General features: G+C 41.9%; 1 protein-coding gene across 2 annotated transcripts in view; it reads left to right on the plus strand.

Annotated features, from left to right (window-relative positions):
• Window positions 1-27,868, plus strand: part of SNCAIP (synuclein alpha interacting protein) — a 161,843-nt gene that overhangs the window by 97,693 nt on the left and 36,282 nt on the right. The window contains exons 4-6 of one of the 2 annotated variants that reach the window (XM_047778498.1): window positions 18,282-19,150; window positions 20,760-20,939; window positions 26,646-26,759. In XM_047778498.1, coding sequence (XP_047634454.1) covers window positions 18,282-19,150; window positions 20,760-20,939; window positions 26,646-26,759 — 1,163 coding nt within the window. The remainder of the gene's footprint in view (window positions 1-18,281; window positions 19,151-20,759; window positions 20,940-26,645; window positions 26,760-27,868) is intronic. The other variant, XM_047778499.1, reaches the window with a different exon arrangement.

The following is a 27,868-nucleotide window of genomic DNA, read 5'->3' on the forward strand; positions in this document are numbered from 1 at the left end:
CACATGCACGCACACACACATATATACACATGCACACTGCATATATATATATATGTTCTGTTCTCATACACACACATATATACATACATATATACATATATATACTGTTCTCATATACATACATATATATACACATACATATATACATATATATACTGTTTTTTTTTACGGGCCGCACCCATAATGTCATATGGAAGTTCCCAGGCTGGGAGTTGAATTGGAGCTGTGGCCACTGGCGTGTGCCACAGCAACGCCAAATCCTAGCCGTGTCTGTGACCTCCACCACAGCTCACAGCAATGCCGCTCTCTTTAACCCACTGAGCGAAGCCAGGGATCAAACCCATGTCCTCATGGATACCAGTTGGGTTCATTTCTGCTGAGCCACAATGGGAACTCCCTTATCCATTATGTATACTCTCTCTCAGATGCTGGGCTTAGGGAAAATAATTTAATTTTAGGATATTTTCTTTTTTAAAACTTGAAAAGTTAGCATTTTCCCTCACCAACGAAGTGGAAATTTCTTTTCTTTGTTAAATAGCTTCTCTTCCTTACCAAGTTAAGTGAATTAACTGAAGATTTTAAAAATAATTTTCCTAAAGCTGATTTATTCCATTTTTTCCAGGCCTTGTGACGTCTATCCATTTTCACAATAGGTAATATTTAGATATTTCCTTTGCGGTGTAGAAGGAGGCCAAGTTCAAGTTTAGATGCTTTTAAACTCACCCAGAGTAGAGATCCAGTGCTCAAGGTAATCACCAGTAATTAGACCTGACAGGAAATGGATATATGAGGAGAAAACTCAAGCCTCTTTAGCAGAATCGCATGTACACCTCCAATTTGATGGACCATTTGGAGGCTGGCAAACCACTTCCTAATAGAGCAAGAGTGTTCCTAGGGAAAGAAACATGTGGAAAAATCAAGCTCTCCAAAGCATTGCTGTAGAATTATCTGTCAGCTCCTTTGAAAGAAATCTCAACATGGTCAGGCTTTCCCCCTCCATTTCTGAAAGAACTGAGGCACTTTCAGTTAATTCTGTGGGCTTTCAGATTAGAAATCACTGCCCCTCCCCCCAACACTGTTCCCCAGTCTTTCATGTTTCAAGGGCCCAGGAAAAGTTTGCCCCAGGGGCACGTGCACATTTCCATCTTTAGGGTAATCTTTTCAGACAGATGGCAGCAGAAGACACACTGGCTTCTGAGAAGTGTCCACATATTCTGCATGGGACACCCTCTGGGGGAATTTTCCCTAAACCTCCTGTCAGTCGGAATATACGCCACCAGAAAAAGAGGTTTCTCTTTACCTTTCCAAGTTTGTTAGGCACTTTCTCTTTTGTATAGGTTGTCAAGTGTTAACATCCCTCCTTGTATTAACAAGTCTTTGACTAGATAGATGTTTTTGGACCCATTCGTTCTTTTATTTATTCATTCTGCACATAACTTTTGTGTTCTCTGTCCTATGCTCTGAACACACAGTAACAACAAGGTGGTGACAAGGCCTCCATTCTCACAGCACTTACATTCTCGGGGGGGGGGGGGTGACAGACAAAAGGCAAGGAACTGAATATATAAACCAGACCATCCTGGATAGTGATAGAGTAGCTTGTAGAGGTTGTGAGGGAGGGGGTTTGGGGGACCCCAAAGTACTACTTGAAGGGCCCAGCCTTTGGGGAAGCCAGGGAGGAGTGGTGCAGGGGCAGGAAGTGGTACATGTAGCGCCCCCTGGGGTCAGAAATGAGCTTGGCATGTATGACGAAGAGAATAAAAACCAACCTGGCTGCAGTGGGGTGCTCAAAATGAGGATGAGGCCCTGGTGTGGGTCAGGGTCAGACTCCTCGGGGCCCTGTGGATCGTGGAACTCGGAGTTCAGGCTTTATGCTAAGTGCTGTGACGAGCACCACCAGCAGGATTCCACTTTTTCTAAAAGCCTGTTACTTGGAAAGAAGCCCAGAATCATAAATCTCAGTAGAAGGGACCCTAAAAATCATCCAGTTTGAGAGAAAGAAAGTGAGAAAGTGCAAATAATAAAAACAAGTGGATACAACGTTGACAGTGGATGGATGTGGCTAAAGGGTATCCTGGCGTTCTTTGTACTGTTTTTATTTTTTCCACTATTCTATAAATTTAAATGAAAATGTTTAATTATGTATGAGTTTTTTATAGGCTAGTAATGATAATACTAATGACAATACCAATAATAATAAGGTATTCCAAAGTCCATGAGATGTGTGAAGGTGATTCTTATTATCCTGACCATGGGGTCATCCAGTCTGTACTTTGTCATTTCAGCGACTGGGAACTCACTGTCATAAAGGTTAAGTTTTGTTCAGCCAAAATCCTTGTCCCTCAGATTTCCATCCCTGGATCCTAGTTCTTCCTTGGAAGCTTAGAGACGGACAGTTCTTCTGGGCAAGGATGCCACGCAGTGTCTGGACATAGCAGTCACCCTTGGCTTTGTCTTCTCCAAACCAAAATTTCCTCCATGATTTTGAGTGTATCCTGCTCAGGCTTCTTGCTTTCCTGTGAGTGACTACAGTTTACCAGTGTCCCTCTTAAAAGCGGCACACCCCAAACTCAACCTGAAGTGGCTCCATGAGGTTGATCAGAAGCTGTCAGCCCCACACATCAGCCCCAGGACTTAACACACATCTTTCCTGTCCTCCCTCATGGGCTAGAAAGACAAGACTCCTGCCTGCCCTTTCTGCCTGTCAGGAGGAACCCAAGTACAGATGCGCCTTGTTGGTGGCTCTTGAAAGCCTCTTTGTGAGAGACACAACCTGGGGCTCACCCCCTTCATCCCTGGGCACCGGGCCAGCCCCACGGTGGACTTTGAGAGAGGCAAGAGGCGAGTGTCACCAGAGACCTGGGACAGCATCCTTGCACCTTCCACTGGCTCACCAGTGCCATGGATCCGCCCTGGGAGGGGCCTGCCCTTTAGTCCAAGGCACTGGCTCCGATTAAAATCTAGGTGTTCCCTGATAGGGATAATACTTTAAATTCTTTGCCATCAATGACACTAAACTATGACTAAAATAAATTTTTTAAGAGGAAAAGTTTTGAAAAGAAGTGTGAAGGAATTGCAGATATCATAGGAAGGCAGGAGTAAGAGGAAGAACTAGGAGTGAGAAACCTGAGAGCACACTTTGCCTGTAGCTGTACGGGTGTCCTGGGGTCTCTGAGTTATGTCTTAGGTTCTCAGGGTATAGGCAATCAGCCGTGTCTTTGGCACACAGCCTATTTATCCTCAAAATAATTCTCTGAGGCAGGACCAGTATTATGCCCATTTTGTTGATGAGGAAACTGAAGCTTACAGAAGGCAAATAATGCGCCTGGGGTTTTGCATTTGAAACTAGGTCTGCGGACTCCAGAACCCCTGTGAAGCTGAGCAGCTGAAGAGCAGGTGCAGTCAGAGGAGCCAGGTGGGGCAAGGATGAGCATCAAGGAGGTTATGGGTGGAAAATTGGCACCTGCAAAAGGGTTGTTGTTTGTGAAAGGTTTGCGTGTATTCTCTGCTTAATTTCTGCTCTTCATGTGGAAAAGGAGGAGAGCACAAAGCAAGGAGTGTTAACTCTGCTCTATGGTTTTCCCCACATAAGGACTAAAGTACTTTAGGTCAACATGTGGTATTCAAATCAAGCATATTCAATTTCATTGACTTCGAGTTTTCTTTAATTAATTGGACATTCAAATACACATTGGTTTCAATTCCTGGTGCTTTAAATGTCTTGTGAGTCTTTCAAAATATGCATCTGCTCAGCTCATGGTATAATTTTCTTATGAAAGAAGGCAGATACATATTAATGCAGCTTTACATCAGAGAACTTCCATGTGCCGAAGTTGGAAAACTCAGCTACATACCAGTAGCAGATGGACCAGGGGTGCGTTTGAGAAGAGATCCTGAAAGAATTTCAATATCTCAATGGTAGAGATATTGAAAAAGAAAATCATACTTTTTAAACTGTTAAAGTCTGATAGTAGTTGTTTTGGGTGTGTATTTAGAAACATTGCAGATTTGCTGTATTTTTAGCCCTTGTGCAGCACATTTTGTGACAAACTCTGAACCTTTGAAAATATATGGTTTCCTAAGATTTTCAAGGATTTTGGCCAGCACCAAAAATAATACATTGACATGAAATTTACTCTCTTGACACTGCTGTGACATGGCTGATGATGCTAAATATATAAACCTCCTGATTTCAGTTTTATTAAGGTTGCATGCTAAAAGCATGAAAATGAAGGTTGATACAGCCCTTTAAATTGAAAAGCTACTGATTAATCCATTTCACATGATCTAATAAAATGGATTCAAAGAATAAGGAAACATTTGCTAAGATCTCAATCAAGAAAATGAACACTTTACCCTGACGTGGCAGACTCTTAACATTTATGACAGAAATCTAATTAGCTACAGTAAAAATCTACATAGAGTATAGCATCTAGATGAGAATTTTAGTCAAATAAAACAATTACTTTTGGAGTTCAGTGGGATTGGCGGCATCTCTGCAGGGCCAGGCTGCCTTGCCTCAGCCACAGTATAGGTTGCAACTGGTGCTCAGATCTGATCCCTGGCCTGGAAATTCCATATGCCTTGGGACAAAAAAAAAAAAAAAGATTATTTTCTTTAACAAAACGGTAATTATAAAGGTGATATAATTCCTGTTTTTTAAATGGAAAGTAAAAACTACAATTAACCAAGCCACCAAAACAAAATTACTGTATTTCTCTTATGAGGCATATTTTTTATATGGTTGTCATCATAATGCAGGGGCCGTCTCATCCACTGCTTTTACAGAATGTGCATGGCCATCATTGTGAATGAACCACAAAACTTACTCAGGAAAGCAGAGCCACCCCCTTGGTCTGCCTTTAATCCATTAACACTTTATGTTTCTGGGAGAAAGGGTTTAAAGTCAATGCAGGGACAGATAGGAGCGGGGGGGTGATTAAAAAAAGTAAAAAAGGAAATGCCGGTAATGTCAGAAATAACGTAAAGGGATGGAATTGGAGAGCTTAAATGCATGGCATCTTGAACCCCTCTTTTCTCTACCTGAACACTTCTTCTCTTCGCTGAATCATAGATAGAAGGCCCCCAGCCCCCTGCTTTTCTAGAAAGTTGCAGAGCTAAGAAGATCAAAAATGAGGCGTATTAGAGGGAGAGAAAACTTCCAGGAAAGGGACTAAGTCTCCTCTCCTGTGTTTTGCTTTTATTGGGCTCTTAAGGAACATACCTCCCACCCTCAACAGCAGTTGAGAAACTCTCCTGTCGGTAGACATGAGCCAAGGGAATCGGCGGTAAGGAAGGATGAGAAGCTAGAAGCTGAGAGCTAACTGTCCTGGAGGCAGGAAGGGAAAGAGATGAGGCACAGGGACAGGGAAGAACTGATGCAGGAGCAAAGTGCCTTTGACCTTGCATGTCCTCGTGGTGACTTCCTTCTTGGAAGTTCGATCCTGTGGAAGGGAGGTGTTTTCCCTGCTCCATCTTCGCAATCAAGGCAGAGGTAGGATTGGGGGTGGGAGGTTGTGACCAGTTTGGGAGTTTCATAGCATCTCTGAGAGCACCCCCTTCTTGCTGAAAGCATATCCTTTTTTCCTTTGTCTCCCAGTGGACTCTTTCTTCACATTTAAAATGAGTGCTCTTTGTCCACTTATCTCCTTTGCCCTGACTCTTCCCTTAAAAAAAAAAAAAAATCACTTAAAACTCAAATAAATATGGGATTCCCTGATGGCCCAGTGGGTGAAAGATCAGGTGTTGTCCCTGCTGGGGTGCAAGTTTGATCCCTGGCCCGGGAACTTTTGCATGCCAGCAGCATGGCCAAAAAAACACAAGTAGATAGAAAGAGAATCCTAGAATCTTTTAACTGAAGGGTCCTTGGAGAGAGTACAGAGTCATCTACAAAAATCCAGACCCTTCTATGGCATTGATTGCTCAGGCGCTAGCATCTGACAGTGTGATCTGGGACCAGAACCATCACCACCCAGTAGTTTGTTAGAAATGTGGATTCTGAGTCCTTAGTCTAGGCTCTGGAATCAGTGTCTGCATTCTAACAAGCTCTCCAGCTGATTCATCTGTGCATATTTGAGTTCGAGAAGTACTGACCTAGGCACTTTGATGCTAACCCGTTGTCTGTGATGAGCTATCCTATCACTCTGTGCTCAGAATCAAGCAGTAGTTCCCAAAGATGGTTCTCAAGGTGCTCAGTGGGAACCTCCCTTGTGCGGCATGATTCCTCCTGGATCAGCAGGCTTTCTCAAAAGCGCATCTCCTCCTGCTTTCTGCCTGCCAGTCCCATTAAGGAACGTCCTTCAGGTCCTCCAGTGTGCTGTGTTCTTTCACATGACATGGCCTTCCTTTTCTCCTTTCACCTCCAAGTTCACCTCCTCACGGCCTCCTTTACCAGACTTCCTAGACCACCACTGTTCACTGGAAATATAATGCAAGTTATTTCCATAATTTAAATTTTTTCTCATAGTCACATTAAAAATGTAAATAGATGAGATGAATTTAATAATACTTGTTATTTAACCCAATAAGTCAAAACTTTTATCATTTTGACCAGTACCACCAGCCGCGTTGGAAGTACTTCATAGCCGTAGGTGTCTAGTGGCTCCTATTTGGACAATGCAATCCTAGATTACACTCGCACCTCCCCAACTTATTATTTTCCAGCTCCCAGTACTTTTCCACCTCTTTGAATGTGTGCGTTTTAAAAACTATTAATAATGTAGTTTACTATCAGTTTTCTCTAGTAGTCTCTAAAATCTCTCTGGGGTGTTCATTCCGGTGTTTCCAGTGCCTGGTGCTGATGCTCAATACACATCTGAGGTAGGATGGAGGGATGAATGTGTAAGGAGATGAAAGGGTATTCCCGCTGTGGCGAAACGGACTTGGGGGCATCTTGGAAGCACTGGAACGCAGTTCTATCCCAGGCCTGGCGCAGAGGATGAAGGGTCCTGCATTGCTGCAGCTGTGACTTAGGTCATGAATGTGGCTCGAATCTGATCCCTGGCCTAGAAACTCCATATGGTGCAGGGCGGCCAAAAAAAGAACCCCACAAAAACAAACAAACAAACAAAACCCAGAAAACAGAGGTGAAAGGAGACCCACATCTTTGGGTTTTGTATCATAATTGAGGTTTGGGACAGCTGCTTTGATTCTCTTCATTTGGTTTGATACTTTGATATTCAGTCATCTCCTCTTTTATCTGCACCATCAGTGTCTTTCTCTGTCGACGCCGTTACCCCTCATCACATACTTTCTAATTATTTCCTGTCCTAAAAAACAAGCAGACAGTACCACTCTGGTGGCTCCACCCTAATCCTCTGCTCCTTTCTCTCCCCACCTCAGGCCTCATTCGTAGCCGGCCTGCCTTAAAGAGTTAAGGGAACCTCCATCTTCAGTCTTTCACTTCCCGTTCACCTTAACTTGAATATCTTCAGTCTGACTTCCACCTTTTTTGCCAAGGTCACAACTTCCATTTGGTCAAATCCGTTGACAAGGATATTCTCCTCTTTCTTGGCATTGCTGCGTTAATTTGAAGCTGTTGGCCATGCCTTTCTGGAAACGTTCCCCATGGCTTTATTTATTTATTTTTTTATTTAATGATTTTTATTTTTTCCATAATAGCTGGTTTACAGTGTTCTGCCAATTTTCTACTGTACAGCAAGGTGACCCAGTCACACATACATGTATACATTCTTTTTTCTCCCATTATCATGCTCCATCACAAGTGACTAGGTATACTTCCCAGTGCTGTACAGCAGGATCTCATTGCTTATCCATTCCAAAGGTGATAGTTTGCAACTATTAACCCCAAATTCCCAGTCCATCCCACTCCCTCCCTCTCCCCCTTGGCAACCACAAGTCTGTTCTCCATGTCCATGATTTTCTTTTCTTTGGAGAGGTTCATTTGTGCCATATATTAGATTCCAGATGTAAGTGATATCATGTGGTATTTGTCTTTCTCTTTCTGACTGACTTCACTTAGTATGAGAGTCTCTAGTTCCATCCATGTTGCTGCAAATGATATTGTTCTTTTTTATGGCTGAGTAGTATTCCATTGTGTATATATACCACATCTTAATCCATTCACCTGTAGATGGACATTTAGGTTGTTTCCCTGTCTTGGCTATTGTGAATAGTGCTGCAGTGAACATACGGGTGCATGTGTCTTCTTCAAGGAAAGGTTTGTTGGGATATGTGCCCAAGAGTGGGGTTGCTAGGTCATATGGTAGTTCTATATATGGCTTTATTATACCACCTCTCTCCTCATTTTTCTCCTACAATCTGACATCTGTTTAGTCTCCTTTACATCTCCTCCTCTTTCTCTGCTTGACCTTTATATATCCAAGTGGGATGGACGTATTCAGTAGGATGCTCTCTCCTCTTAGTCTCCAAGTTTCTCTCTCTGGATTGATAGCTCATCCATTTTTTTTCTCTTTCTCTCCATTTTTTTTTTGTCCTTACCCACAGCATATGGAAGTTCCTGGGCCAGGGATCAAACCTGTGCCTCAGCAGCAACCAAAGCTGCTGCAGTGACAACATTGGATCCTTAACCCACTGAGCCACAAGGGAACTCCCTTTTTTCTCCAATCTCTCTTCCATTGTCATGGCTTCAAATGCCCCCTAGTTCCTGCTGGTCACCTCAGTGCTCTGGCCTCCTAATCAGTGACCCATTCTGCATCACATGTCATGGGATTCTGAGGAGGAATGCTTGAATCCCCATCGCAACCTGTTCCAACTCAGACTCCCCCTCAGCAGTCAGCACTCAATTTGCTAAAACATCCAGGATTCTCCCTCTCCCTCAACTCCAGATCTTTCAGCATGTCTTGAGTCTTCTGTGCTCCAAGGCTATCCCCATCTGTCCATTTATTTCCATCTTAGAAGCCCCCAGCTGGGCCAGGCCACCCTTATGTTTCATCTGGGTTAACAACCATGAACTAGTCTCTTTTTTTCACCGTCAGTCCTTGCCATCTCATATTTATCACAGAGTAGGCACAAGGATGTATTTTTAATGTAAAACTGATCGTTTCATTCTCTGTGAACTGCCGCTTGCCTAAGAACACCCCATTTCACTTAAGATATGAACCAAACTCTTTTTTGTTGCCAAAAAAATACCCAGAGTGAGTTGGCCGCTGGCAGCCTCTTCCAACTTTATCTTTGATCTCCTTCACCCTGGCTCACTCTACTCTAGATATAAGAACCATGGAACCTGCCAGATTCTCTCCTATGTTAGGCATTTGAGAATGGGCTTTTTTCTAGCCAGATCTTTACAAAATCATTTTTTCTCTTGTATTTCCCACCAGATCCTCAAATAATTGTCATCTTCTCTTCCTCAGATCTTGGCTTAAACATCTTGGCTTCTCAGCTCTTCTCTGTTCCAATACCCAACTTGTTTCCATCAAAGTGCTTTGCATTTTGTAATTTCTCATTCATCTGTGTACTTGCTTGGCTGTCTGCTTGCCCCATGAGAACAGTGATTATGTCTGCTTCATTCCTCTCTGCACCCCTGTAACCATGTGCACAGAGAACATTCAGCAGATGTTTGTGGAGTGAATGGACCTTGTAAGAGTCTTTGAGCATCCTTCCACTTACCTTAGCACTTCTGAACAAGCTGTAATATATTCCTGTATCTCTTGCTTACATTGGATAGAAATTGCCACCTTTAACCAGGATGAGGAATTGGCAGCTGAAGTCAAATTCCCAGTGAGAAGAAGACTGTAAACCTAGGCTAATGCCACTAAAGATAAACAAAGTAGGGAAATTCTTCCACTCAAATATTTTTAAGAAAGGTTGTTATTAAAAACCACTTGTTGCTTCACAGTCAGTGGTTGCCAAAATCTAGGCAGAGGGTTCAGTTTGGAATTTAAGTTAAAATGAATCTAAAATGAGTACAACCAGGTTTTACTACTGGTTTCTGGATTCCATTGCCTACATGTGACTCAAATAGAGAAAATGTGAATTGCATGTTTAGGGAATAATTTTAATTTTGATAAGCCAGTTCTGCAGTGTTATGAAAAGAAAGTTGGAGTCAAGGGACCTTGGCCCTAATTGAGCAGTCAGTATAGAATGTAATTTTCCACATAACACTTAAAATTCCCTGAGTGAGTTCTGCTTTATTTTCAAGTGAGAATACATAAGCACCACACTTCCATCCTCTAGAGTTGCTGTGCAAACATCTGGTAACATCGTACACTTGCTTAGAGTCAGAAACATAGGAAGTTTTGTACAAATATATTGTATTAGCTATTTTATTTTCTTTTTTTGCCACACCCACAGCATGTAGAAGTTCTTGGGCCAGTGACAATGCTGGATCCTTAACCACCAGGCCATCAGGGAGCTTCCTGTATTAGATTTTGGAGTGTTAGATGGAGAACATTTTAGGAAAACTCTACTTAAGAAATAGCATTTGGGGAGTTCCCATCGTGGCTCAGTGGGCCCGAACTTGACTAAGATCCATGAGGACGCAGGTTCAATCCTTGGCCTCTCTCCGTGGGTTAAAGGATCTGGGTGAGCTGCCGTGTAGGTCACAGACGAGGCTTGGATCTGGCGTTGCTGTGGCTGTGGTGTAGACCGGCAGCTACAGCTCCAATTCGACCCCTAGCCTGGGAAGTTCCATATGCCGCCCTAAAAAAAAAGCAAAAAAAAAAAAAAAGAAATAGCATTTGGAAGAACTTTTAAAATACATGTAAATCTTTTTTTGCATTGTTTATAACAGTGCCTATGAAGCATGTAGTAAACTGCAGTCAATGAGGCAGCATGGCTCTCTCAGGCTTTGTCCTAAAGGAGCCTCTGTCTGCACTTGACCTGTACCTGCCCTCTTCTCTGTGCAGAACTCCAGGCAGGCAGGGGCTTGGGTGGGCACATCCATGGGCTGCATTCCAGTTCTTCTTTCCATTTCTTGTCCCCTCCAGACCTTGAAGTCCGTCCCTCTCAACATGGGATCAGATTTCACAGATTCACCCCTTCATTTCTCAGAAAATAGCATTCATGTAGCATTTAGCAAAAAATAAAAAATTAATTAAAAAAAAAAATAGGACACTCTTGTACCCTAAAGACATATGCCCTTTTTGTCTAAAGCTGTATTCCTAATGTGGATATGTAGCTCCCTATTTAGAAGTAAAATAAACAGGCGTTTTGGGAACCATTGGCTGGAGATGGGGAGTAGAGGGTAGAGGATAGGGATTTTCAATCCCTGCCCCTCCCCCATCTGCCTCCTGTTCCTGACCAAGGACCAAGTGTCTTGGTGTTCCCTGCCCTTGACAGTAGATCAGCACTGTAAAAGATCGCCACCTTCAGTTAAAACTGTTAAGTGTGTTTCTTTCCAGAAACTGCTGGAAAAAGAGCTTGCTAACACTTTTCAAAAACCACGCTGAACACACACTCCCCTTTTTTCCTGACTTCTCTGCTTGATGAGTCTTTGCACCATCCCTGATTTGTCTCTCTCTCTACAGTTCAGCACTGAGAGGGAGAGAAAGAAAGGAAGCTTGGTAAAGAGGCCTGGAGTGGATGCAAGACTTAATCCACTCAAGAGGTTTTGCTGATGTTGGAGTGAAGGACAGCATGCTTTTTAGATGACAGAATAACTCTGACACCACGTGCTTTCTTCAGAATCACCCATTGCTCATCTCTGGGAGCCCTGCTTTTGAAGCCCAAGGGTTTAAAGGTGTCAGAACCTTGAGTCTGATTTCATGATAGAACATGCCTCTTTGGTGGAGAAGTATCTTTTCTATCCACAGTAGTAAGGGCTTTTGAGTATATCTGTGAGTTATCAGAGAACAAAGAAATGGGTGCAGATGGGCCACCGAGTGGCGTGAGCAGGTCTTGACATATCTGGGCAGAGCTGGAAATAATGAAACAACAATCTGACACATTCTACAGCTGCTTGATATCAGTGGTCAACAAGTTTAGAACCAAATCAATGAATCTTTTCCAATAGAACTTTAACATCTCGGTGTGGACAAATCAGTGGTTAAAATTTTTATAAGAAAGTCCTCTGGACTTGCCCTTTAGCCTCCCAACACTCTCAATAAAGGATTTGTGACAGCAGTGAACGGGATGAGAAAACTCCACGGGAACGTTCCAGAAACACACATTCCTCCCACCCACTGGTTCTTCCTGACAACATGGTGGACACAGTTCTCCAAATCAGAGCGAACTCAACCCCCTTTTGTGGATCAGGCTACAATTTAGTCTCCGAGGATGGTACGGAAGAGCACCCAGCACACAGTCTTCACTCAGACTCCATTGCCTTCTTCCTGTTGTCATGAGATGGTCAAGGTCACCTGTCCCCACTACCTAGAGCCCAAGGTGTTTTGTAATAAGAGTGCCCACCATGGATTTCATTTATGCTAAATTAAGGAAACTCTTGACTCTAGCGTTGACCCTCCTGATCTTTCATGATATCCCTTCCTTAGGTGCAAAAAGTGGAAGGAAATGGAGTCTCAGAGAACTTGGAAGGCATGCCATTGAAGGTGTCTCAGATGCCAGTAGCTATGGATCTGTAGTGTTATCTACATTTTGGGACAGCTATAACTAAAGCTGACCATTTCGTTTCTCAGGAAAAGTAGTATTCTTTAACTTTTAGCAATAAACAGAAGAGGAAAACGCTATTTTATGCTAGACTCACCCCTTTTCTTTCTCTTCATGATGTCCAAAGCTAATTTTCTAATATGGACACTTAACTCCATATTTAGAAGTAAAATAAATAGCCACTTTAGAAGCCAAGCACTGACGTTCAGTCTTGAAAATTGGATCCACCGTTGCAATAGCAAACTGTCCATTATCTTCCTAAGAAAATACTAATTTATCAGTCCCAGGAGCCAAAAAGTTGTTCTGTGTCAGCAATCAGCTTAGCCTCATAATTATAAATTTGTGAGGATCTGTTGAAAGACATGGATCTAGGAGAATTATAGTGTTTCATAGTGAGTCACTCAGAATAAAGAGCCCTGTTATTTGTAGACATTCCATACAGTCATAGAAATTTAGAGGTGGGTCAGGTCTGAGCAATCATGTGTCTTACCCCTTTATTCAGCTTCTCTCAGATGAAGAAGCTGAGGTCTAGAAATACTTTAATACGCAGCACATCTTTAATAGCTCTACCAACACTGTCTTTGAAATATTCAGCACACTTAGTGTGTCCAGAATGTGGCCAGAGTGACTCATTGTGACAGTATGACAAAACATATTTATTTAATATTCTTTGCATCTTCAGTCTAGCGTCTTCCTTCCTTCTTTCTCTCCTCCCTTCATTCATTCATTCATTAAAGGGTTTAGCCCTCGAACCCCTACATCTGGGAGATGCCGTGCTAGACAGAGCACTGGTTATAAACACGAGGAGGTTCACAAGCAGTCTTTGCCCTTGAGAGACCCTCAAGAGAGAAGGTGAGGCAGATGCATGAGTGAATTGTTGAAACACTAATAAATCGTTGACTGACTCTAGGTACAGGGAAGTGTACTTCAGGGCACTGGCAGGCAATGAGCAACAATTCCCAGGGAAAGTCAGAGGAAGTGTACCAAGAAGGTAACACCTGAGGGGAATCTTGTCAGATGAGCCTACCTCCCAGACAGAGAAGGTAGCAAAAAGCATTGTAGAAGAGGGCAAACTCGCCCAATGGCAAGAAGTAGCAAGGGAGGACATGGGGTATCCAGAAAGGGTGAGTTGAGTGCTGGCAGGGAGGGAAAAATTAGTGCCGTGGGAATGACGGGCACTGAGATGAGAAGATAAATTAGAAAATAAAACACCCACTACCGACCAGGCTGAAGAATTTAGTTACTATCCTGAAAGTTAGGGTTTCCCAAATCTTCATTGTTTAAGTATCATTTCCACAACTTGGATCACATGCAAACTCTTCCTCTGTCATTTTTGTTTTACCTGTGAAACACTGTACTCTTATTTTTGACCTCTTTTTCTAAAATTGCTTACTTTTAACCATACATGTTTTTTTTAAAACATTTGTCAGTGTCATAAGTAGAAAATCAATGTCACTTGCAATAAATTCGACCTCATGAAAATGAATGTGGTGAAAATAAAGCATTTCTGTTAGCTCTTTGCTTATCAAAGTCTCTGAGCCGAAGGCCCACAGTCTTACTATTCTGAAGGGAGTTTGTAAGTTCTGGAGAGGGATAAAGTCATTGAGAGTCCTTAAATTAAGAAGAAGAAAGAGTTGAATGGTGAATAGCTTACTTACTCTCTGAGCCATCTGAGGTACTGCAAGGGCATATATCCCATATATTGCCGGGGGGGCGGGGGAGGCGGTGTTTTAGGTGGTACAGGGCCACCTGAAGTTTTTGAGCCAAGCAGTGACAAAGTCAGACTTACACCTGTAGAGGGTGTTCCTCAGGATTGAAAAGGGAGACCAAAGAAGTAGATGGAGCCCTGCAGAGGCTGTGGGAGGATCCCAGTGTGATCTAGTCAGTGTAGTAAGAAGAAGAAAGGAACCAAACTTGAGAGGGACTTGGGATCAGGTCACAGTAGGACTTGGTGCCTAACGGGTGAGGGGCAGGGGTCAAAAAAAGAGAAGGGTCAGCAATGCCTTAAAGATGGATTACTTGGGAGCCTGCATACATGGTCATGTGATCCAGGCCAGGAGGAGTACATTGAAGAGAGACAGTGGAGTGTGCGTGTGTGCGTGTGTGTGCGTGTGTGTTGGAAGTGAAGGGGGAAGGGAGAAAGCAAGCAAGGATGGAGGATGATAAGGCTCGTAGTTCAGAACATGCTACTTTGTTAACGCAAACTTGCACATCCTGGCTCACATTAGATCCTTACTGAATAAATGGTCAACACACAGGTGGAAATATCCTGCTGAAGATCAGAGACATTCCAAATACCGGTTAGATTGGAAGAAGTAATTTTGCCTTATAAATCATCAGCCTCAGGTACATTTCCATTTACCTACTGACCGTTTAGAAAACCTGTGCCATAATCAGGTAGATAAGCTTAAGAGATATTGGACATATTTACTTATATAAGAGGTTAAAAATGAATCCACACAACCAAAAAGTCACTGAGAACCTATTTATGTAAAGCAATTTGCTGGTGCTTTGAGGGACAGTGAGAGAAATTAGACAGAGACTGTTCTTACAGAGCTTGTAAAGATCTCATAAGGTAACATAAATTTTTCAGGGATTTAAAATTTAGCATGTGAAATATTTATTCGTGATTTCCAGGAAACAGATTTGTCCTGAAAATCTTCCTCATAATCGTGGTTAGTCTGATCTTTTTTTCATGCATTATAAGAAATGTATTATGGTGTCAGGGTAGAACAGCAGTATCAGTAGAATTTTGAATAGACTGATGGAATTGAAGGTGAAAATCCTGCCAGTCATTAAGAGCCTGTGCTTAAAATACCCATTTTTTTTCCAGCTTAGGAGAAATAAACTAATTGAGTTTTGTCTTTTGCGTGCGTGTGTGTGTGTGTGTGTGTGTGTGTGTGTATAAAATTGTCCTTTTTCTCAGACAAGTGTATGACGTAGTAATAAATTGGAGCATTCTCCTGAAAACTGTTACCTAATCCATTTTTCACAACTGGGATTTTTCCTGGGAGTCAAGACAGGGAGTAGAAAACACAGATTTTACTCTCAGCCTAAAAAGGAGTCATAGGTTTGAACAAGGACAACAAGCCTAATATTGATGCCCATTCTTCAGTTTCTAGGCTCTTCTGTGAAAAGAAGTGTTTTCATAAGACTCAGACAGAACTCATTTCCATGGAGCATTCTTAATGGCTCCTGTCAGAACAAAACAGCTGGGAAACATATGGTATCCATTCCCCTGTATCACTTGGAAAAAATTTCACATGTAAATAAAGCCAACATAAAAGAGTAGCCCTTTGAACCCCCGACCTTGTACGATACATAAATACATTGGTACAATGATCTTGTTGTATTGGCCAACTAAGTTATGTGGCTTTAAAATTTTTTATTACATCCTGAGATGCACATTATCAGGAAGCTCCAAAAAAATGAAGATAACTGACAAAATATTAGCAAACCCTATACCTAATAATGAGTATGTATCTCAGAAATGTGAAGGAATATATGTATGTTTCCTACTATATTGTAAGTTTTTCAGAAAATTGATGGGTAAAATTAAAGGCATATTTACATATCATAAACTCTATGTTCACTATGTCTCTGCTGTTTTAAATAAGTAAGTAACCATATGTTCTTGAAAGGAAGAAAGGCTTGGCAAAAATTTCTGGCAGGCATTATTTTTTTTAGCTTTACATTTGGATGGGGGCAGGGGGAGGACATATAAAGGATAGAAACATTTTCAAATTTATAACAGACCAAGTGGAATTAGTCTTTGCATATTTACATTTTGTAAATAACTAGAAAATCCCACTCTCATTGGTGATTATCACTCCTCTGAGTTTATTAACAGGAACTTTGTCCCCTGTGAAATTAAGCTATAAATCCCTGAGAAGGATGCACTTTGGGTATTGAAAAGGAGATTTAAGGCGCTGGAGAAAGTGAGATTCAAATTCAAGCATTTGTTAATTGTCTGCTCTATGCCAAGTACTGTGTACAGCTAAGAACCAGAGCCAGTAAGAGTCAAGGGAAGGAGCAGCTTAAGAGCATCCAGGTATCTTTCTTCCCTTCTGGAACATTCTCTGTTAATACCTATTCCCTATTGGACAGAATCCAGTATTCTCTCAGATTCCTCAAAGTCCTCACAAAAGGACCACTTAGGGCAGACCTTTGAAACAAAAAGCAAAATTAGGCTCCCCTTTGGGGTAAGAACTCACCCACCAACAGGGATATAGTGAGTGTTTGGAACACTCACTCTCACCTCCTTCCTTTGGTTTCAGAACTGATCCGAATCCTTTTAAAATACATCCCAGTAGGAAGAGGAATGGCCAGGTTTCTCAATTCGAGGAACTTTTAATAATCTGTGTGCTACTTTCACCCCAAGAATCAGAGGTAGCAAGATCCTGTTGCCGAAGTCACAAACCTGATTACAGCCCCATCTCAGGTTCTTTACTTTTCGGCAAAGAACAGACACATACACAGGCTTTGGGGTTAAATACTTTCCACCTGCTGTTGTTCCAGAAGAGGAGAGATAGATGGGAGATCCCCAGCTGGAGGGCATGTCCTGAAACCTCACCCCTTGGATGGTGTAAACTAAGTGGAAAGGGAGTAGGACTCCATAAATCAGTGGCCTGCAAGTTACCCAGGGTGCTGGCTCATGTGTCTGGCCAGGGGAGTGTCCCACAGAGGAAGTGGTATCATTAGGGCTGAGGGAGAAGGCCGTGGCCCCATCAGGCTGCACCGAGATTAGCCAGGGGCAGCGGGTCCTAGGAGGCTAGCTGGAGAGGAGGTTGTGCTCATCCTTCACCTCTGGATGTGTTGCTGTTTCACGTCACGCTTCATCTCAACCAGACACTGACTCAAAGGCAGACTATACAGTCTTTATCTGAGCTTTGTCCAGAAATGAGAAAAGAAAAAAAAAAAAAAAAAGCTAGTCTGCCTACTTCACCTTCCCTTTGCAACTTCCTTCTCCTCCTGTTCGTTTCCAGCTTTCCTAACGAGGGAGGGCAGCACTGAAGCTTGAAGAGCAGGTTCTGTTGTGAAGTGTTAGTCCATTAGGTCACAGTGTCCTCTGCCAGAAAGCACCGTGGAAGGCCTGTGCTGGATGGGTTGACTGGGACACTCAGTCTGGGGTGGGATGGGCTCAACTGGGGCTTATCTCCCATGGTCCAGTCAGTCCTGACCACTTCATTCCTTGCTTTTATTTCCCTAATCCACCGAACAAGTCACCTAGGGAATCACCCGATAGGTCTCAGTTTAAGTTTGCCCAATATTAAGCAGTTGACCCCTTCTTCCTATGAGACGTCTTAAGCTTTAAGGGTGTACATATGTGCACACGTGCGTGTGCCTCTCTTCTCTCCCTGCATTAGTTTGGAAGTTCATTTGACACAGAGGATCCTGTGCTCCAGTTGTGCTTCTCAGGGAGGTGACAAGTATCAAAATACTGTCGGGGAACTGCAGCCATCTGGGGAGTAAGCCTGAGTGTCTAGGTTTGTTTTCTTTCACCATCTGCTTTCACTAGGATTACTCTTGGAATTAATTTTGAGCCAATACGTGACAACTTTCTTTTACCATTCATTGTGTCTCAATGGTAAGTATGAACTGTTCGTTTTATAGTATACATTCTCTCTTAATTTGTCCCCTTATAGCCAGGCTTCCTTTGAGCATAACTTGAGTGGACCATTGTCTGCCTTCCTGGCCAAGATATTGTCACCGTTTCAGTTTAATAGTCCCCTCTTTGAATTTTTTTTTACAAACAGTTTCTAGCTCCAGCTGGAATTGTGGTGTCTCAACTCTTATTACGAACGCGCAAAAGCCCACAGGAATCGCTGATGTGTACAGTAAGTTCCGTCCAGTGAAGCGAGTGTCCCCACTGAAACATCAGCCAGAGACTTTGGAGAACAATGAAAGTGATGACCAGAAGAACCAGAAGGCAGAGTACCAGAAAGGGGGTGATTCGGACCCAGGCCCCCAACCCGAGGAGCTCAGCCCCAGAGATGGAGAGGGCAGCCCTCAAAGTAAGAGCACGGAACCCAGCGCCTTGCTGGGTGAACTGGAGCACTACGACCTCGACATGGATGAGATTCTGGATGTGCCTTACATTAAATCCAGTCAACAACTTGCCTCTTTTACCAAGGTGACTTCGGAGAAAAGAATTTTAGGTTTATGCACAACCATCAATGGCCTTTCTGGCAAAGCCTGCTCTGCAGGTAGTGCTGAGAACTCGCCGTCCAACGTGACCCCGTTTTGTGTTCTTTCTCCCGTGAAAAGCCCTTACTTGAGAAAAGCACCCTCTGTCGTCCGTGACCAGCAAAAGCTCTCCACTGAGGAATCCGAGACTTCGCCTCCTCTGGTTAAATGTAGCTCTGCATATGAGTCTGAAAACCAGAGTAAAGACTTCCTAAACAAGACCTTTAGTGATCCTCATATTCACAAAGTTGACAAGGCAACACCAGACTGCCAGCTCAGGGCCTTCCATCTGCAATCCTCAGCCGCAGAACCCAAACTAGATGAGCAGGTCAGTGGCGTGAACTGGACCGGCTCCCAAGGCCCAGAAGAAAGGAGTGAGTACCTGAAGAAAGTGAAAAGCATTTTGAACATCGTTAAAGAAGGGCAGATATCTCTCCTGGTGAGTATCGTCAGATTCAGTATACATATGGACCATCTGGAGACTCCAGTTTTTTTAGCTCCATTCATTCGCAACAGAATGATGATGCTTTTGCTCCTATCTTTATTTAATCTCTCCTTGTGGCTTTAGCTGGGTGATGTGACTTGTGAGTTTTAAAATTAGAAGTTAGGTGGTGAATACAGGGAAAAAACAATGGCTAGAGAGGGAGTGTTATTTCACTTGAACTTTGCATGCATTCACCTCAAATAAGGAGACATAGCCTGAAACAAAAACAAAACAAAGAAAGCCCAGCGCCTTCTTTAATATGAATCCCAATGTCTTTCTTTCTGCATTTCTAAAGGCTCCAGTGCTCTCACTCACTTATGTGTGGGAATGTCAGTTCCTTGCTGATGGGGGACCTGCCACCTATGTAAATAGAGGGTCTTCTGTTTCATCCTGATCATTATTCAGAAGACCTGGACCAGGATGTTTGAAAACATTTGCAGATAGAAACTTACCCTAGAGCTTGATTGGCCTCTGACCCATGTGGAGTTTTTATTTAGTTCCAGGTCTGCATGTCTAGGGAACAAGAAGAAGCTTTTCCAAAGACTGCAGACACAGAGTAACATGATGTAAGAAAAGTCTGTTCTGCTTATGCTCAGAGAAAACTAAACTGAAATCACACTCCATCTGCCTACATTGTTCTTTTCTGGCTTCCAGACTTGGATCAAACAGTAGTAAGCCTGAGCCGCCACTGTGATATTAATTAAAGTCTCATTCAAGAAAATCATCGCATAGTGGCAGTGTGATTCTACTTAGACTAAAACCAGGCATAGATAAGTACGATGTGCTTGGTCTGTTATCACACATCTTTGCGTTGTGATAGGATGATGTGATTGAACAATGATACTGAATAAAGTGATTTTTTTTTTTTTTTGGTCTGCTGAAAATGTCTTTTCCATTTCCCTTGGCTCTTTCCCTCTATTTTCCTTTGGTTCATTCTTTATTTTTGTCTTGCCTGTGCTTTTGTTTCCCAAATGTAGCACCTGTCAATGAGCTTTATCAATGAGTTCGTATTCAGGGGACTGAATGTCCTTAGAGGTGAGAAAATCAAAGGCCAGGGAGCCTCCAGATGCCCCCAGGAGTTAGTTTGGGGGAGAAAGTATCTGGAGGTACCCGTGGGAACATTAGCTGCAGCATTCATCACCACGGTCTAAGGCAAAGCAGACAGTTAGGACAAGCAGTTCATCCATTCTAAAGCCTACAACAGGGAATAAACCCAGCCTGACCCTCAGGACTCGAGGAGACAGGACAGGGAACCTGCTAGTTGCCCTAAGTGTCATTGCAGTTGTTAGCCAGCTTGGAGCCTCTACAAGCTCGCTGACTCATCTGTCACCTGTCTCACATGAAGATAAGTCACTTGAGCATTCATGTTCTAAAGCACAGTACAACCAAAACTGTCACTGAAAATCATCAGAATTTATTGCAAGTTCTGACTTATTAGATTCCCACAGCTGCCACCAGAGCTTCTAGAAGCTCATCTCTTCTTCCCAGTGCCCAGAGCAAAAACCCCACAACATCTCACTCTGATTGACTGACTTAATGTTTTCTCATCTTACTGTGTGTACAGCCGCACCTGGCTGCTGACAATCTAGACAAAATCCATGACGAAAACGGAAACAATCTCTTACACGTTGCCGCGTCACAGGGACACGCCGAATGTCTGCAGCACCTCACTTCTTTGATGGGAGAAGATTGCCTCAATGAGCGAAATGCCGACAAGTTGACTCCCGCGGGCCTGGCCATCAAGGTGACTGGCTGGGGGCTGGGCTCTCCACAGCTAAAAGCTGGGTTTCTATTTTTTAAGATTCCTAGTAAGCTAAAGTGTTGGAATGGAGGGAGAGAGAAGAGTAATCTGTCTAACAAGCAGCACATGAACCCAATGCATTTAAAAGATTAATCATTTCAGTCACTAACTGCTTTGAGATTTGTTTTTTTTTTTTGAGACCATATTCCAGTTTAAGGGAAGCTTCACATCAGCTAATGAGGAGAAAGGAAAATGATCTGTTGCCATTCTAAGAACTTTTGTCACTCATGGTGACTGCAATTTAAATTCTTAACTGCACCTGGATCTATGTGAGACTGTTTCATTTTTTTTTCTAATGTGCGTACAGTGAGCAAAATGAATGAGGAAAAGATGCATTTTAGGGGATGTTAGCACTCACGAATATTTCAGATAATAAAGTGGGCTTCTGATGGATTATATCTGAAGTTTAAATGTCTGCAGTATCAGGAGTTGTTTAGAGTATCTGTGCCGAGTTTGAGTTTGGCTCTTGCAGAGCACTGTGTGTTATCTGTCAAAAACTACATAAATTAATGCCGACTGGGATAGAGTTAAAACCTAGAAACTGTGATACAGGAAAACACGGTCTTTTATGACACTGCTGTGAGTGCCTCTGTAAAATATAACAATCACTAGAAGGTAGCTATTAAACTAAAATTACTTTTAAGATCTTTGGCAAATAAATGTAGAATTCAGTCACATTTATTAAGAAGCCAGAAGTGAAGTTTAGGGAAATATAATATGTCTTGTGCTTCTGCATATGTGCTTTGCTTTACATAATAGTTATGTCTTCTAAAAGCTGAATGATCATAATTTTTACAAATGGAATTATACTGAAATTTACTAGGAGAACTTGCTAGTTAAAGAAGTCTCCTTGCGAATTCACTAAAGAACATGTTATACTTGAAAAACAAGTAATTTCCTTCCCCAGTGTACCTCTTACACAAGTCTGAATTTTTGTATCTTCAGTTTACTTACTATTCAGCTAAATTTTATATATTAAAAACTTGTTTTCTGTTTTTATTTAATTTTACTCAGTGATTAGGTACTCTTTCATGATAGTGTAGAAAATAACATTTTTTGATCAAATAAAACATGGTGTCTTCAGAGGATATTAATTTTCCTTTAGTTGTGAATACTATGTTAAATTAAGAGCTGAACGGCAGGCAGCCATCAAGAAGAAAGAGAAATCAAACGTGAAGTCAGAGTTGAGCATAGAGGAATTCAAAATGCGTATGAGTTCCCCAGGTACTGTGTCAGGTGCTGGCCATACAGATTTAAATGCGATTATATTCCCTTTTCTTAAGGAACTGAAGCCTGGTGGATGAGACAGGCAAGTTATCAATAATGCAGGATGGCAAATTCACGAATCTGGTCCCATCTCAGAGTCCTGTGGGAAGGCAGGGATTGGGTTTGGTAATCAGTGGGCATATGTCAGTGATGAGTAAAGTATTTTTGCAAAGCCAGTGATTATTGACGTTTGCCTTGCTCTTTAGTATTTATAAAATAGAGTTTCATTAGTTGAATTTGGAATATATCCTGACTACTTAGTTGGATGCAAACTTTTTTGATAATTTGTATGCCCCAGTGCTTGTTTTGATAGAGTAAGAATCTTCAGAGTAGGAAGGTAACATAAGAAATTTAGTGGTCATTAAGCCGACCCAGGGTAAACTTCTAGGATATCGATGTTAAGTGCTGATTCCTTTTTAAACTCCTCCAGTCAGCATAGGCTCTCCTTCATACATTCAGCATGCAAACTTAAACAGCAATTTTTTTTTTTTTTTGCTTTAATGATGAATACATATCAAACCCCTAGGACTCAAAAGCTCTTACAGATTTGCAGTCTCAGGCTTTTCATACTTCACTTCTGGACAGTGATCTGAGAAATGGAAGTATTCGTTTGCTCCTTCATTTACTTTAGAATTTTCAAAAGCAGTAAATACAAATATTTTAAACACATGCCACCCTCTTTGGAAATCTGTCCTGATACCTGTCCTGCCTCTGTCCATTCACTGCATTGTGATGGACATTGACGAAATCAAGAGAGTCCTAAGGAGTCATCGTTCTTCCGTTGTAAGACCTTGTTTTGAACACTAGTGACTAACTAGTAGTGTTTCACCTCATTTAGCACAGTTCTGAGAGCCCTGCTGTCATTAAAGACAAACAAACTTGGTACAGAGGGGCAGAAGTTGTTCGGATAATATGACTTGGCTGACAGGAAACAGAGTCAGAGACTAGGTATCAGATAAAAAGATTGCATGAGAAAAGGGGCTCTGAAGTCATACCAAGCCTTAGGAACATCTCTCCCCCACTGTTCACCTCCTTAAGTGGAATATCATAAATTCTGCCAGCTACATGTAGAATTTATTGAGTGCTTAGTGGGGGACCCAGCACTAGATACTGTGGGAGTTGAAGGCATTATTAAGTGTCCTTTGGGAACAGTTAAGCAAAGTAATTGCAAAGAAGGATTTCTGAAAGGTGAGAGCAGTCTGTTTTCTAAAATGGAGCCACCATAAATTATTTTAAAATATAAGCATATTTGGAATGAAATAACCTTAATTCTCTTTTTATGTCTGATTAAAGCCCAAAGACCAAATGCTAGTCTGGTGAGAAAATGACTTCAAGCACATAATCTACTAATACTCCTTTTTAACGTACAAGTGAGTGACCCAAGGCTCAGAAACTTCAGCAGGCAAAAATTTCCCACTGGAATTTAATAACACTTTTTTGTTTTCTTGGTATTTCTAATTATGGCAAGTGATATTGCTTTCAAATTCATAGTGGTGATGTAATATTTCCTTTTGCCTCTCTTGCAGCTTTTTATTTATTTCAATGTTGCTTGCTTGAGTAACTAAACCCAATGCACATCTAACAGAACATTGCACCTAACAACAGCAGAATGTGTGCTTTTGTCAAGTGCACATTAAATATTCTCCATGATAGACCATACGTTAGGTCATAAAGCAGATCTCAGTAAATTATAAGGATTCTAATCATACAAAGTATGTCCTTCAACTATAATAAAATTCAATTAGGCATTAATAACAGGGGAATTTACACAAGAATTTACACATACTCCAAAATAATGATTGTATCAAAGGAGAAATTACAAGGGAAATTGGAAGATATTTGGAGATGAATGAATATGAAAAGGCAACATAACCACTATTTAAATATGCAACTATGTAACGAATCCGACTAGGAACCATGAGGTTGCGGGTTCGGTCCCTGCCCTTGCTCAGTGGGTTATCGATCCGGCGTTGCCGTGAGCTGTGGTGTAGGTTGCAGACGCGGCTCGGATCCCTTGTTGCTGTGGCTCTGGTGTAGGCCGGTGGCTACAGCTCCGATTCGACCCCTAGCCTGGGAACCTCCATATGCCGCTGGAGCGGCCCAAAGAAATAGCAAAAAGACACACACACACACAAAAAAATGCAACTATAGAAGTGCTTGGGGGAAATTTATAGCTATAAATACCTATGTTTAAAAAAAGATGGAGGGGGGGAAGATCTCAAATTAATAGCCTCATGTACATCATGAAACTAGAAAAATTAAAACAAACTTGGAGTTCCCGTCATGGCGCAGTGGTTAACGAATCCAACTAGGAACCATGAGGTTGCGGGTTCGGTCCCTGGCCTTGCTCAGTGGGTTAAGGATCTGGTGTTGCCATGAGCTGTGGTGTAGGTTGCAGATGCAGCTTGGATCCAGCGTTGCTGTGGCTCTGGCGTAGGCCGGTGGCTACAAACTAAATTCAAAGCAAGCAGAAGGAAGGAAATTTTAAAATTTTTCAGGGAAAAGTAAATAGAGACTAGGAAAACAATAGGGAAAATCAACAAAATCACTTTTGGTCTCAAAAAGATTTTAAAAAAATAGTAAACTTTTAGTTAGACTGACCCCCCCCCCAAAAGAAGAGAGGGAAGATTCAAATTATCAAAATCAGAAGTATTGCCTCATTTCTGTGTTCCATGTAAATACCCATTTATGTAATGATGAATTATGTAAATTGCAAGGTTCTGAGAGAATGAAGGACGTTGTATCAGTGGGATTTTTTAGTCCTCCTGGAGACACTGTGTTCTCCAACTGTGTAGTTTAAGGAAAAGTGTGTATTGAACAGTTTGTCCACTAAGGAAAGTGCAGTATATCGGGGTAACAGCCAGAACATAGTTATTAACCCAGAACCTGAAGGAACAGGGGAAGGACCTGAGATAAAGGGCTGAATAGAACTGGCTAACTTTTGACCTTTGCGTGGTGGCAGAACTCAGCCAGCCATTGGCACCCCCGTAATGGGGAAACTAGGAGCAGAGAGGACCTCAAACTCACCATCTTTTCTTGGTCTCCTGCTACTGCTTTCCATCAGCCAGACCCAGGCAGAATCCAGCTGGCAAGGGAACCAAGCCATATAGATCAGCCTCCCCAGGGCAGCAAGGAGGGCAGAGACTAGAGGAGATAGATCTGAATGGGGCACCTAGAAGCTATTCAGCACCTACCTGATCCTGCTGGATGCCCCAGGCAGAGAGAAGACTTTGCTCATGAATAGTTAGAAGGTGACTACTTGAAATTCCATTATCCAAATAGGAGTAAGTGTCTCATTTTTAGAAAAGGCCTCCCTCCCTGACTCCATGCCTACGGTAGTTTTTATCTCCTGCGCTAAGGTCCCACACTGTGCAAACCAAGAAAGCAGCTGCACGTCTCATTTTTCCTACAGAGTTACTGCGAGGATCTAATAGCATAAGGTAACAGGTATTGTGTCAGCACCCAGTAAGCTGGCATGCTTTGCCTCATTTGCTCTTTATAGTAACTCTGTGCAGTGGCTGCTACTAACCCCTGCTATTTCGCAGATGAGAGAATTTGAGTATCAGAGAGGTGAAGTAACTTGTTCAAGGTTCAAGGTAACTAAGTGGTAAATTAAGGATTTAAGTCCATTCCAAATTCTGGGTCTTAATCACCCGATTATATGCGTCCCTGCTGCCTTCCTGATCTGCAGGGTGTGGGATGTAAGTACAGGAGAAAAGTTGGGGAGGCTTCGGTGAAAGTAGCATTTGAGCCAACTTCTCAAGGGAAAAAGCCTATGCTAAGAGTTAATGGATGAACAAAGTGTGGTGTATTCATGCGATGGAGCACTTCTTAGCAATTAAAAAGAACAAACTCTTTCCAAACAGTAGCTTGGGTGAATCTCTGAAAAATTACGCTGGGTGAAAAAAGCCAGTTACCAAAGAGTGCATACTCTGTTCTATTACCGTGGGAATCATAGCGATACCTGGGCAAAGGTGAGGAGGGGGTGAGAGCAAAGGGACACGAGAAATGTTGGGGGGACATGTTCTGTATCTTGATTGGAGTTGTAATTACAAGAGAGTGTATCTTTGTCAAAATTCACCAGAATGTCTTTTTAAAAGAGTACATTTTATAGTGGGCAAGTTATACCTCAATAGATTGATTTTAAAGTAACTGATGAAATTCTGAAAATGTATTTCAGTAAAAATGTGGTTGATTTAGAGTTGAAACTTTTGATCAGAAATAGAATAGGCAATACACATATATTGTAAATGAATTAGGCTAGATATAAACGCTGAAATCCACGTGATTTCTTTCTTTGGTAAAATTTTCGCCTGTGTGATGTTTTTTAAACCTGAATTACTTTAAATTTCTTTCTTTCCTTGTGTTTTCTTTTTAATCTAGAATGGTCAGTTAGAGTGTGTTCGCTGGATGGTGAGTGAAACAGAAGCCATTGCTGAATTGAGTTGTTCTAAGGATTTTCCAAGCCTTATTCATTATGCAGGTTGCTTCGGCCAGGTATGAAGAAATTTGTAACTATCTTTTTGTGTGCTGTGTTAGCTACTTCTTTTTAAATTTTTAGTTCATCAGAATCCAAACCTAAGAAATCATCAAAGATATATTCAAAGATTTATTAGCAATGATATTCATTGTAGCAGTTTTATATGAAGAAATGTTTTAAACAACCTAAATATCCCATGATAGGATAGTCGATAAATAATGAAGCAACATCCATATGATGGAATTATTTTGGGGGGGGGGGTCTTTTTTTGTCTTTTTTTTTTTTTTTTTTTTTTTTTTTTTAGGGCTGTACCCATGGCACGGCATATGGAGATTCCCAGGCTAGGGGTCTTATCAGAGCTATAGCTGCTGGCCTACACAGCCACAACAACGCCAGATCTGAGCCATGTCTGTGACCTACACAATAGCTCACGGCAACACCCAATCCTTAACCCACTGAGCAAGGCCAGCGATCAAACCTGCAACCTCATGGTTCCTAGTCGGATTCGTTTCTGCTGCACCACGATGGGAACTCCTGTATGATGGAATTTTACAGAACAATATTCATTACATTATATTGAATTAAAATGTATGATACAAAACTGTTCCTGTAAGCTGGTATCAACTTTGAATTTTGGAGAGAGAGAGAAATAGATAGTAATACTGGAAAAAACTATGTCACAGCAGGTTTATAGTAGTTATCACTCAGGGTGGAGTTAAAGGTGTCTTTTTTTAACTTTTTTTTTTTCATTTTTGGCCGCCCTGAGTAATACGGAGTTCCCAGGCCAGTGATCAGATACAAGCCACAGTTGCCACCTATGCCACAGCTGTGGCAACTCTGGGTCTTTTAACCTATTGTGCTGGGCTGGGAATCAAATATGTACCCTGGTGCTGCCAAGATGCCACAGATCCCGTTGTGCCATAGTGGGAATTCCACAGTGGCTTTTATTTTCTCTTTTGTATTTTTCACATCTTTCCAAATCTTCTATAATAAACAAATTTAACTTTTGCCAAAAGGAAAAGTGACAGATTTTCTTGAACTCAAAATTAAGGAGAAAACCTTTGGGAGTTCCCATTGTGGCTCAGTGGTAATGAACCTGGCTAGTATCCATGAGGATGTGGTTTTG

Source organism: Phacochoerus africanus, chromosome 4, assembly GCF_016906955.1.
Source record: "Phacochoerus africanus isolate WHEZ1 chromosome 4, ROS_Pafr_v1, whole genome shotgun sequence".
Taxonomy (NCBI): domain Eukaryota; kingdom Metazoa; phylum Chordata; class Mammalia; order Artiodactyla; family Suidae; genus Phacochoerus; species Phacochoerus africanus.